Source organism: Xiphophorus maculatus, chromosome 12, assembly GCF_002775205.1.
Source record: "Xiphophorus maculatus strain JP 163 A chromosome 12, X_maculatus-5.0-male, whole genome shotgun sequence".
In the NCBI taxonomy this organism is placed as follows: Eukaryota; Metazoa; Chordata; class Actinopteri; order Cyprinodontiformes; family Poeciliidae; genus Xiphophorus; species Xiphophorus maculatus.
Genome location: NC_036454.1, coordinates 5817265 through 5831100, shown reverse-complemented (window position 1 = coordinate 5831100; position 13836 = coordinate 5817265). Strand labels below are relative to the sequence as shown.

The 13836-nt window shown below is 33.7% G+C and overlaps 1 protein-coding gene across 1 annotated transcript; it reads left to right on the top strand.

Moving 5' to 3' along the window:
* The first annotated feature begins 6584 nt into the window (after nt 1–6584).
* cxcl13 (C-X-C motif chemokine ligand 13) lies at nt 6585–9534 on the top strand. Its single transcript, XM_005803849.3, has 4 exons — nt 6585–6808; nt 7050–7164; nt 7952–8032; nt 9454–9534. The coding sequence occupies exons 1-4, from the start codon at nt 6745–6747 to the stop codon at nt 9500–9502; spliced, it is 309 nt and encodes a 102-aa protein (XP_005803906.1). The 5' UTR covers nt 6585–6744; the 3' UTR covers nt 9503–9534.
* The last annotated feature ends 4302 nt before the right edge of the window (nt 9535–13836 follow it).

Sequence of the window (13836 nt, the reverse complement as noted above, 5' to 3'; positions counted from 1 at the left end):
AGAGCAAGAAGGGAAAACCCATGACAGAATAAGGATTTTCCCACTTAAAACTGGAGTTTCTCAGTGTATTTTATCTTTGCCTGTGTTTTTGATTTCAAATATAGAATAAATTGAATTTGAAAATAGCTAAAAATGAGAAAAATCTGCAATAAATTAAAGATACGTAATGGCTTTTAGTTCACATAAAGGATCCTTATTTTCAAACGGTAACGCAGACACAGTAAAACACTCAGTGAAAGTGAACCTAACGCCTAAATCAAAAAAACTCCACTTGCTGCAACTGAAACCCATAAAAACGCTTCATCTGAGTCTATAAACGATGGATCTGTGGCGCTCAGCGGGTCTCAGATTCGCTGAGATAAGCAGACCTGCTCTGTAAACTTAGCTCACAAACTTTATCTGACGCTGAAAGTCAGGAAACTGAAATTCAGAAGTTGGCAAGCAGACGGCTTTCACTCGCTAAAAGTGGCTCGTTTGGCAGAAGCATGTGAGGAAGTGTTTGGAGTCACTCCACAGGAAACAGAAGAAAGTTAAAAGTTTCTTCTTATGCTGAAGTGCAAGAGAAACGAAACAAAGCGGATTCTTTGTATTTGACATTAAACCGCAGAGATTTTTTCAGACAGGCCTGTTTAGGTTGGTTCGGTTTCCATTCTGGGCAAAGTAGGAAGGATTGCACCACTGAAAACGGTTTTAAAATGTCTGATCTTTAATCATGAAAAAGCTTTATGTTGTAATGGCACAAATATGTCTTCAGCTGTTCTTTGAAACTTTAAGTTTTGTTTTGGTTATTTATTCTCCTCAAGTTTTAAACTAAAACATTGAATGTAGCATCAGTCACCCATTCCTCCTGGTCCCTGTTTGGAGCAGCAGCACTCCCTTACACTGCAAAAACACAAATTGGTTTAGGAGGTTGTAGTGCAAAAATCTTAGTACACTTAAAATGAGAGAAATTTTAATTAAAAGTAACTTTTAAGCAACAAAGGAGCTTATTTTAGGTCAATATTTCCTTAATATTTATGAAAAGGTTATAGCTCTAATGGCAGATTATTTCACTTATAACAGATTCTTCCAGTTTTAAGTGGAAAAAAAATCTGCCAATATAAGTAATACTGTGCATCTATAATCAATAATTATTGACTGAAAACAAACTTATTTATCATGCTGAAATGCTTCTTTTAAGTTAGTCTTATTTAAAATGTACTAAGATATTTGATGTAGAACCTGGAACAAAAATACTTGGTAGGATTTTGTGTTTTTACAGTGCTGCTGAATTTCCCCACTGTGGACAATAAGGAAAATTTTCTATTCTGAAATCCTTTATCTGTTAGTGTTCTTCCGTTTCTCTGTCAATTTGCTGTTGCTACAAACACACTTCACAAGTGAGGGACAAATAAAGGATTGTTTTATTCTAAAATGAATTATATTTGCAAACAAACATGAGTCTGGAGAATACAAAACATGATTTTTTTTTACAGCGTGAACAAGTATCTCATGAACGCAGCATCTATGTACAAGTTCTGTCTTTCTGCTGATTATTTTTTGTTGATAAACTACAGCAACAGAGTAGTTTGCTCTGGTTGCTTTGTTGATTCACTGTAAAACCCTAAAAGGTTCATGTAATTTAACCCAGAAGTATAAACGGACTGCATGGGGGATGTAAAAATCTGATCTAATTTCTGCTTCCCTGGGATGGATTAAAATTATTAAAAGGTTTCATTTATTGTTTCACCAGAAACCTTCAATTTGCCTGTTTCTTCCTGCTACAAAAATTGACTTTTTTCGATTAACATCAAGTTGACAGGAAACGGTTTCACTGCATTCTTGCACCTTGTTGCATATGCCAACACGTCTAAGTCAGCAATTATTTCCAAATTAACATTATTAGTATCGGATGAGTCAGCTTTAATCATACAGAGGATAAGAGACGCTTTCCTCCCTTCCTTTTCCTTTAAATTAAATTTATTTGATGAGATTATCAGTATTTCCTGTTCTAGCCACGTCGACGCACTGCATCAGGACGTCCCATATCGCTCTTTGGCAAATGTCACACCTTTTTTTGCTTTAATCTGTTTTCCTGGTTTCTTTGAAGTAAAGTGTGAAGTGTCACTTCACATGCACAAGCATTTAGGTGTGAATGACTCAGTAAAAAAAAAAGCCCTATTACTGGCACCCAGTGAAATTGCAAATCTCTCCTGGAATGATTTTACTTTCAGCATTTAGTCATCAGAGAATAAACATTTACGGCGTAGGTGAAGCTAAACAAGTTTCGGCTACTTTGTTTTTTGATGCATTTAGTCCCTCAACGTGTCTTAATATTAGCAGAAACTTCACATTTATAGTTTCTAAATTGTCCGAAAAAGGTCAGAACTGAACTTTATTTGTACGTTTATGCACTTCCATTTGTTGCTTAAGCACTTAAGAAACGCACCCAGACGTTTTTTGGAAGTAAATTAAATTTTTCTTTTGTTGTCTGGAAAATGAACCGTTTCAAAAAAACGTTTGGAATGTAAGAAATCCCTAGGAACTGCCTTGTTACCTAGCAACCCCAGCAGAGTTCCACTGTTACCTAGCAACCTGAGCTGAGCTCCAGGACGGTGGGCCAGCTGGTTTTACCACTGTACAAGACATATGTTTTGTTGTTGATTTACAACAAAACATATGATGCTATTTTCATGTGAAAGTGTAACATTGAGATCTATCCTAACCTGTTCAAGGAAGCGTAATAGTTAAACTTCAATATTTTCCATTATGAGAAAACTACGTTGGAAATAATTTTAACAGGGTTAAAAAAAATCAAACACTTGTGAAGGGCGGACCAAATTTGTATAATTTTTGAGCTGCAGTGGGGTGGGGGTTGGGCGGCGGACGCGTTTAAAACACACGAACCATGCATACATCCAAACACAAACAGAAAAAACTTTTGCAACAAAAACACGCTTCAAACAAAAAATTATTCTTTCAAATAAAACGGCAACAAAAAAGCCTACATTTAACAAGAATACAAAGAGAAAATGCAGCAGTCGCAGAAAGAAAGGTGTCAACCACAGGAAAAAGAAGCAAAAGATTAAATGTTGGAAATATTAAAAACAACCTGGATGAAGCACTGCAAACTTTCTCCACAAAATGGACATCCTCCAACACCAGCATATTTATGGAGGTAATATTACAGACTCAACACTGCCCCTAGTGGTCAGGAGCACTTCAGTTTAGTGGATTGAGTTTGCCACATTTCATACTAACTTGTTTTTCTTTGTATTTCTAAATAAAGATGTTTGTTGATAAAACAAACAAACAAAAAAAATCTAATTTAAAAAAAATCTAACTGTTGTTTGTGTTGGGCTAACTGAGCTTCACAAACATTTAACCTGACGAGAACGTCCGAATTCAGGGATTTGGAGGATTGACCCAATATTTTTAGCCATATTGTAAAGATAACTGGTTATTTTTGAGCTTGAAAAACGTTTCCCAAAGTATTTTTCTTGTAAGGTAGGTTTTTAACGTTATTACATTCGTTTCCATTGACCAGATAATTGCGCAATTTGACATTTTAAAAATAAATTTGCTTAATTGAAATCCACTCGTTTTTCGATTAACAAAAACGGTGCTGGCGCTAGGATGAGGTGGGGGATTTTGGCCATATTGAAATTGATATATTCAGAAAACTGCAACGGAAACACTTTTTTCACATCACAGGAGTCACATGATCAACAACCGGATGTTGGCTCTCGCGCGAACCACGAAGAAGAAGACGACAGGAAGTACTTGGAGGATCGTGGAGCGGCATGTTTTTTTAATGACTTATCGGGTGAGCAAACCTGTTCCTGTGAACTTTTAATTTCATTTCTTATTTTATGGAATACCGGAACTGTAAAATTGTGTTTTTTAAACATTAGTGGAATATTGACTCTTTTTTTTTCACACACAGCTACTGTTCATCAGAGTTGCTTCCAAATCCATTACATTCTTAATTTCCTCCGAATCTTTCTACATTTAATGATATTCTGAGAGAAAAATACAAATATCTTCTAATCTTTCTTCAAGAAACTTGGGTTTTAATCAAAGCAACAGAATATTTACATTTTTATTAAGTAGATCTGCTCTGTCTCTCCAGAAACCAGAGAAATTTCATGTCATAAACTTTGGTAATTATTGGTGTGTAACCCATCAGAGCTCATTTTAAGTTAAGTATATCTTGTTTTCCTGTGTGGGAAGTCATCTGTCAATCAGCAGGGGGATTACTTTCACACTTAATTATCTTTTTACAAGAACAGGAAGTGGCTGAGACCCCAAAGGCAAATACAGAAGTTTGATTCCTGGTACGATGTAGTAACATCTGAGAAGCATTTCCTGGTACCGATTCTAAGTGGACCTGACCCAGGCTCAACCCAAACTGGTGTAATTTTAGTATTTTGGTGATTCTCCGAGTTTGAATTGCTTCTGCTCTATGTGCAGTTTACTGACCTGTATTTTGCTTATTTTCTGAATGAAGAAACCATCTGTCCAAACCCTAAACTCCAGATTAGTTTGGTGAAAATTCGTGCAAGTTTGAAAACTATTTTGTCAATTAGTTTAGCAATTAGCAAAATATAGTAATATATGCATAAGATCATAGACATTAAGTAGAAAAAACTATTCTCTTGTAGCTTAATTGCTCAATTTTACTCATGATTATATAAACTTGGTTATTATTTATTACTTTTTTTCATAAACTGGGTTCTTACAGCAGTTGTCTTTCTAATGGCCAAGTTGCAACAAATGGGGCTCAAGGAAGGAAACTCGGTGAACCATTGACAGGATCGTGGGTGGTCAAGCTTCACTGATCCACACAGAGACTAAAGACTAACACTTCTCCAAAATGGAGACGTTTTGTAGCTTAAACTGCTGAAAAAGATTCATTCTGTGTAGAAAACACAAACAGACTTTGTGGTTTTCCTTCTTGGCCTTGAACCCATTGTGAGACATAAACTACTGTTTTTATATAAACTAAAGTGTGTTTTGTGCATCTTATTTTAGATGTTACCATTTGTTATTATTTAATACTGTTCACAAAATTATGTTACCTTATATTTAGTTACGCTTGTTGTGTTATGTAATATAATGTTACTTGATGTTGCTTTATATAATGTTATCATATGTTACGTTATGTGATTTTTTAAACCTTGGTTAGCTACACGGTGCTGTGCTATGCTACGTTCTGCTCCATTATGTAATTTTCTGTAACGGAATGTTGCTTAACGTCACGCTACGGTACACCACGTTATGCTACGCTACGTAGTGCTACTTTTTGTCTCTACGTGACGTTACGGTGTGCTACATTATGTTTGCTAACGCTTGTTGAGTTGTGTTATGTAAAGTTAAGTGACATCACGGTACGTGACGTTACATGTATTGTTACGCTATGTTAATGTTATACTACCTAATGCTACACTACGTAATGTTTCGCTATGTAATGTTACGCTACGTAATCTCACGCTACGTCATTTTAGGCTATGGAATGTTACACTACATAAAGTTACGCTACGTAATCCCACGCTGCGTACTAATACGCTACGTATTCTTACGCTGCGTCATTTTAGGCTACGTAATGTTACCTTGTCTAGCTATACGACGACGCTGTGTTATGTTACATTATATTTCATAATATGATGTTATGTTGCATGACGTTATCTGATGTAATATTACGTTATTTATAAGTTGCCCAATTTTACATTGTTACTTTACGTTACGTGATGATTCGTTACATGACAAAATTACGAATTATTTCAACACAGCCATAATTAATCTTCATTTGAAATAGAAATAATATAAAAACTAGTGGAACTTATCTAATAAACATTTTTTATTAGTCAAACTAAAATTTATTAATTAATTATTCAAATTTAAAGAATAACAATTTTCACACTAATTAGTGACAGAACGTGAGACTTTAGAAGTGATCAAATAAATAATGTCTGATTTTTGTATTAAACATAATTTTAACTAAATACATTTAAATATTCTACGTGGAAAATCATAATTTACAGAAATACTTTATTCAGTGTGTATTTAATCTATGTAATATGACAAAGTCCTTGAAATAAATGGACTTTTCAAAAATAATGCAATTTATTGAATGGGTTTCTATGTTGGGAAGAACTGTGTATTTCCTATGTAAAAATGCAACTTTTCACATAAAGTGAAAATAAAAAACTATAAAGATATTACCACAAAAAGGTTGTATTAAGAGACATTTTATAAAGATAATGTTTTACAACATTGATTGTATTTGTACCTGCTTACAGATTGTCAATTTTCAAAACTTTCATTTAATCTGACAAATTAGCCCCATATGAACGCATATTGTAATTTATTGAATATGACTGAATATAAAAACGGCATCTTTTTCTACTCTGTAACCAATTCTCTTCTTTTAAAGTTTCTATATTTATTTATATGTGGGCAGCAGAAAATTAATTCCAGCAGATTATTTGTAAAAAAAAAAATCTAAAATCTGCTGTGGTAATCATATGAAAATACTCCCCGGGTAGAAACCCCTAACTTTAGTTAAGTCAGCAAAACCCCCAGAAAACCTGCAGATGCAACAAGTTCGTTCTACATTTGATTTTTTTTTTTTTCAATGTTCAGACGGGAAGAAAGCTCCCTTACTTCCTTATTTGCAGCTTTAAAAAGCCAGACTCGACTTCATTCATTCACACATCGTTCCCACATCCTGACCGGTGCTGAAAGCTAAAAAAATCTCTCAAGATGAACAAAGCTGTGATCCTCCTGGTCGCTCTGACGCTCTACTGCTGCATCCCTGAGCTGCATGGTGAGGAAATCCTCTCTTAACTGTTATTTATTCAGATATTTAAGGTTTATTCTGTAATTTCTGGTGTGCTCGTGCTTTTTTGGCACTAGAAAACATGTAAATAAAGAGCAGACTTCACTGAACTCCAATGTGAAGAGGAAAAATCTCATAAAAATCACATTATTAATCTGTCAGCTGTAAGAAGAAACAGATGCTACACAAGCTAATTAGCATAAATTTAAAAATGTGAATTTTTCTGCAGCTTCCAAGTTGGGATGCCGCTGCATTAAAACGACCTCTACACGCGTCGCTCTAGGAACCGTGGCCAAGGTGGAAGTGACGCCTCCGTCAGGACGGTGCCGCCGTGCAGAAAGAGTGTAAGTAACCTCAGCTGGAGATGTTTCCATCTACGGCGTCAACAAAGGACGAAAACGACGACATTTCACACAGAAACAAGAAAAATCTCAGACATTTTTAGAATAACCTCAGAAATCTTCTGGAAAAAACTTGTGAAAATTGAAACAAAAAAAAAAAAAAGACTCACAAATTTTGACATTTGTCTCATAAATTTTGTAGAAAAATACTTGACTTTTCAAACAGAATATTTATTAAAAGTTGACTTTTGAAAATTCAAATTTATTCTAGAATTTTTATGAAATGTTTTTGAAAAAGATTTTCACAAAAACGTTCTAGAAATTTTTCAAGACAAACAGAACACAATTGTGAGATTAACTGAAAGATTAATCTCAGGAATTTTCTAGAAAAAAGGTCAGTTTTAAAAGTCAAAGTTTTTCAACAAAAGAAACCCAGAAATTTCAACATTTTTTCCATAACATTTCTGAGATTTATCTAAAAATGTCTAATCTTTTTTTTTTTTTTTTTTTTAGAAAATTTTATACCTTATAAACAGAAATTTCAATGTTTTTCTTTTCTAGAAAATTTTTGAGATTTTTTCCAGAAAACTTAAAAAATGTTGACATTTTTGAGTTTTCAAAATTAGAAATGTTCAAGTTGTTTATAGAATTATTTTTTTTACATTAAAATCAAACTTTCTGATCTTTTTGGCAAACATTTACTTTTCTTTCTGTCAGTTGGTGATTTTTTTTGTCTCATTTAGGGTCAGTTTGTATTTTTTAAAGTTGTTTTTTCTTTCTTTCCCTGCAGCATCATCAAGAAAAACGGCTCCAAGGTTTGCATCAGTTCAGACGCCGGATGGTTCCCAGAGTTTCTCAACAAACTTAACCAGTAAGAACTTTTTATTTTTGTTTTGTGCCTCTGCAGCAAACATGAACCCACAAATGTTTGTAAATCCGGTGGTGGTTGTCATGGAGATACGTAATTTACATATTAGTGTAGATATTTCAAAGCTTCATTAAACCGCCAGACATAAACTGAGAACCACAAGTGGCATTTTCTGAATTTGAAGAAGCTCAATCTGTGGACTTTTATAGAAATTATGGATGGATGGATGACAACTGGTCAGAGTCCAGACGGGTAGATGGCATTGTAGATAGAAGAAAACAAGTACATTTCCACAAAAAATAAAAAACTTTTTGAGATTATTCTCAGAAATTTTCTGAAAAAAACATGGAAATATTTGAGTTTGAAAAGTAAAAAATTTGCTAGAAATAAATCAGAAATTTTGAGAATATTCTGAAAAAAATCTATAAAAAAGAAAAATTTTGAAAAGTTTAAAATCTTAAATTTTTGAAGTTCAGAAAATTTCCAGAAATTTCAATTTCTCAAATTATAAAATTTCTTTTTTTCCTCAAAATTTCTTCAAAGTTTTTTTCCCATCAAATTTTGACTTTTCGAAATCAGATAGTTTCTTATTTTTTGTAGAAAACCTCTGAGATTAATCTCAAAATTTTGGAGTGTTTTCGAGCAAAAAATTGAAGTTCTAATCTCAGGAAGTTTTTTTTCCTCAAACTGAGGTGTTTCAACAATTTTTTTAATTTTTAAATTTAGACATTTCCTTGTTTTTCATGAAAGTTTGAGATTAATCAAAAAATCTCAGAATTATTTCCTGCATATTTTTGACTTGTCAAATTCAGAAATGTTCATGTTTATTTTTCTAGAAAAATTCTGAGATTAATCTTAAAATTTTGTAGGTTTTTTTTATAGCAAATTTACAAAACATTTTTCTATCTTGAGTCTAATATGCTGCGAGAAAAAAGAACCAAATATTTCACCTTAATCCTGATTGTGACCATTGTTAACCATAAATGCTGACACCATTCATAAAGCCATGGTTTATTTTGGTTTTCTTCACAGATGTTTTCCTCCCTGTTATTAATCTATAAATACATTTTAAGTGGTTTCAAGAGGATTAATATGATGAAAAGCCTGACTGCTTATTGTAAATGATGCAGAAACCAAGTTTTGAAAACAAATTAAAGTATTTTTTGCCCCTTTGACATGACTTGTATTCACTGGTATGTTGTTGTGTTCAAAGGCTGGGCAGAGGCTGCAGACGCTGCTTCTTGTATTCAACATAAATTATTACAATAATGGTAATAATACAAATTGTCCTTTGCTATGGATACATTTTCCATCCATCCATTTGTTGTGTGTTGTACTGTTTTATTGTTGCAGAGTAGTGTTGTTTCTTATTAAATCTCTGATCTGAACACAACTCTAATCTGTTTCTGTGTTTTTAATTTCAGGGATTATGAAAACATCAATTCATCCACTGTTTCTCCAACAATCTTCTGATGATCAACCTGAACAGGAAGTGCCTCATCGAACAAAACCTGGACATAATTTTAAAAAGCTGAGCCAACGTCAAGTGTAAAAGTCCGATTTATTTTTAAGACTGTTTTCATTAAATGTTATTTTATTTTTTTTTGTTATTCAGTTTTAATGTTATCTTCACCTCCATGATTATGTAATTTGTTTTAATTAAAGAAATAAAGAGCAAAACTAAATGGCTATATAATGTCTGATATTTTATTGCCTTGTTTTTGAGAGGTGGTGTATTTGTTTGGCTTCAGTTTCTATAAATAAAGCAGATAAATTTCCATGAAAAAAGCAGCTTGATGACTGAAGGAACTACCAAAAGTCAGACAAGCAGCTTTATAATAGGTTTTATCCACTAAGGTTGTGCTAAAAAAAGGGACTAAACATTTATATTAATAAATATATAAAATAAACCCAGAGAAAGAAAGTCCTAAAACGCATTAAAGCAACAAAATCCCTGCAAAACATTAAGTTAATGAAAAAGTCCGACCTATAAAAAACCCACTTCCTTATTTACAGATTTATAAACTTAAACTCGACTTCATTCACTTTCAGGTCGTTCTCACATCCTCTTGGTTTAGGTTGAGCTGAAATAAAAGAAGTTTTGATCATTTAATATAACATATGCATGTTATGTTATATGATGCTTTCTTTTGTCTTTGTTTGTGTTTATTATTATTGGAATGTCTTTAGTTTATAAAAGGTGATTTGGAAATATAGCCTACATGTATTTATTTAAATTGGTCCTAAATGTGTGAAAGTATGAACTGAAACTGATTTACATGTTTAAATCATTTTCTAATTCCTCTCATTCAGTTCAACAGTTGTTGTAGATGTTGTTGGCTTTGGGCAGGACAGATCTTCTGTAGAGGTCAGTGTTACAGTGAGTCTGAAGAAGCCTCTGACTAAAGACACTTGCTGATGAAGCAGATCCTCAGAATTTTCCCTAATTTTCTTAATTTTATTAATTATGTCTAGTGGTTCCACAAAAGGTTTGTGGTGAATATCCATTGGTTTGTTGTCCCCAAAGAATGGGCAGTCGCAAAAAAGATGTCGTGTCTTGTGTTCACACACCATGAACTTCATTTATCTCTGTTTTTCATTACAGGAACTAAAAAAAACGATGTTCTGATGATTATCTAGCTCAGAAGTAAACAGAAGCAAACAAAATCCTAACTACTACATCATTTGACTTATGACTCACTCAACACACCTGAGTCAAATAATGAGGACATTAGCAGGACTCTGGAGAACCTGACTGCACTTAGGAGGTGATTCAGCTGTTGAATTCAAGTGTGTTGGCCCAGGGAGACGTCTAAGAGTTGCAGGACACCGGCCATTGAGGCCTGGAGTTTCCCATCCCTGGGCTAGAACCTTATTGGGATTACATAATACTTTTTTTTAATTTATCCCAAAGGGGAGATTAAATGCTGTTGACTGGAAAGATCTCTTTACATTTTTACATTTAAGTTTAGGTTTAAAGTGACAAGAAGTGTTAAAGTATCTCATTCTGAATGAAAGGAACTCAAAATAAGCACAAAATTCTAAGTATGATTTTTTTTTTTTTACCCTGGAATGGTAAATGATTACCCATGCAAGGGTTGCTAGGTGACGGGCTGGGCTTTGCTGAGGTTGCTAGGTAACGGCGCAGCGCCTGTTGAATGTGACTTAATGTTTAGGGGAGGTTTCTGAACCCTCTAATTTTGCAAACATCAAGAGAGTGCCGGGAAAGTGCTTTTTAAAAAATCAACAATTCTTCGTATTTTTTCTTTAATTCAGTTAGAGCTCAGTTCTTTTAAAATGCAATTTCCAATCCATCAAGTTGTCATATTTCGTGTTTTGACCCGCGATATTCGCGGGCGTTAGGCGCCAGAACCGCCCACGGATAACTGAAAATACTTGAGACCCCGTCTATAACGTTTTGAACTTCCTATTTTAGTACTTGAAACCTCATTTTTTACCTTAATATGCCTCATTAAACACTGCGGAAACCGCTTTAGCTCTACAATAGAAGCTAACGTTTACCTTCTTTTTCCTCCGCTCTCGGGGACTCAGCCAATCAGCACCAAGGAAAATTAATGGCGCTCTCGGATTGGCTGTCTTGCCAACTCTAGCCAATGGCGTGCCATGTAGCACTGCGTCATCATCCGCACTTTCTCTAATCTTTTAAAGAGACAGTAATCACTTACTTGCATGCGAAGTTTTTATTTTGAAGACATTAATAAATCTAACTGAAATATTCTCTCATTATTGTAGCATTTAGCAAATAGAAATAATTTTGGTGAGTTTAACTGACCTAAAATAAGAGAAGCTTGTTCTGATTTAACTTCAGTGTATGTAAACTTCACAGCATGAGTGTGTAGAAATAAAAACCACCCAGACAAACAGCGTTTAAACCTAAAACATTTATGTGTTTTCTTTTCTGAGAAAAACGTGGTTATTCCGAATCGTACAAAGTTCCAATCTGAAAGTCTGCGATGTTAGAGACAGAGTTCCAAAATAAAACCAGTGACATTTGTTCTGTACAGGAACATCTAGACAAACCCGACAAAGACGAAATGTGCAACATGACGTACATCTCTGACTTGAGAGGAGAAAAAAAAAGAAGCACTTCTTTAATGTGAGAATGTGAAAGACACCCCCGTATTATCATCAAAGAGTCAAATCGTGTAAAGCTGTTTGTACAAAAATCCCGGTGAAGTTGTTTCAGGAGTGAAGTATAGGCCTCAACGTCAACCGCTGCTGCTAGCGACCCAATCCGTCCTGGCGTTGTGCCGACGACCTTTCACCTTCAAATCACGGTCCAAAGGGTTAAATGCACCACAGATGCCTTAAACAATCATCTTAACATTAATCCCTGATTTAAAAAGTTTACATTTAATCTCCTTTTACATGTTTGATGTAGGAATAAGTGATTAATCTAATTCCTTAAAGACAACTTTATAATAGATCCATGTTTTTATTACAGCAGAATAATCAGGAAATATGTTTTTAACTCAGTCAAAAATCTACATTTACCAAAAATTAAATCTTCAATTTTTAATTAGGGAAATATTTTGGACTCTCATAGTAAATAGAACCACATCTATTCAGTGACTTCTACTAAAAAGCAGACTTTACTGAACCCAAATCTCCGTTTCATTAATTAAATATAGCTAAATGCAACTAAAGTGACTTAAATTGTGGCTAAAATCCTGTTTCTGCTGAGAACTGACTATATCTTTCTCAAAAAACAAACAAAAAACAAGCAGCAAAAGTCTGTAAACTCTGTGAATTTCTTTTAATGTATAAAACAGATTTTTTATCAGAATTTGCAAGTTTAGTTTATTATTGAGCTGGTAAAACTAAATCAATGAATTTTTTTATTTGGTTTTAGATGCTTATTTGCTTCTTTCAATAAATTGTCAAACTTTATTTTTATTTTTCTCGGTTTCTCGCTCAGCTTCATTGCTAAAACTAATAGGACTTCATGTCACGTCATATTTACTCCCCAGAAAACAAAGAATTAATTATTCCTAGAAATGCTGATTATAATAGAAAGTACATTTTATTAACAGAAATTATTTCATTATTTTATTTTGTTGGAATTGCTGCTGGTAAATTTGCAAAGAGCAGTTACTTTATAATAAAGATTGTTTTATTTTTTGAATAAACTCGTCTTTGTACTCAGATTAAAGTTACTGTAGAATAGATTATGCAGCTGCAATAAGAGATTCATTTGTTTACAAGCTTATCTGGAGTGGCAATAAATACAGGCTCTTATTTGTTAAATTTCATACACCTGAACTCTAAAAGCCAATTAACTTGGTAAAGATTTTCAACATTTTCCATTTTGTCCGCCCTAAATTCTGCTTTGCATCCCAAACTGATCAGCGAGGAAGAAAACAACACAAACTCTAATTTTTATCATTTTTATGCACCATGACAACTGTTTTGGCAAAGAAGGACAACTGCACCAATAGTTGTTTTGTATTAAAAATGCAAAAAGACGTAGGAATTATACAACATTATGTACCTGTGCAAGAACAAACATTACCTGTGCTTATACAGAAATGTCAGAACATTTTTCTGTGTATTTTTATTCAAAGTGACTCAGAGTTTTTTTAGTGTGAGAGGTACTGCAAAGCCCTGAGCTCTAACGTACACAAAGGGCTTTTAGTTTTAATCCTCAGAAGCAGCTAAATACATTCTGTTTAGGAGTCATCGACTGGCACCACTAAGCTACCCCAGTAAAGACAGATTGTATGTCACTCAATTCTTTAGCCAATCAGGGACGAGGAAACTTTTAAAACAACATTAGGAGAAAAAAT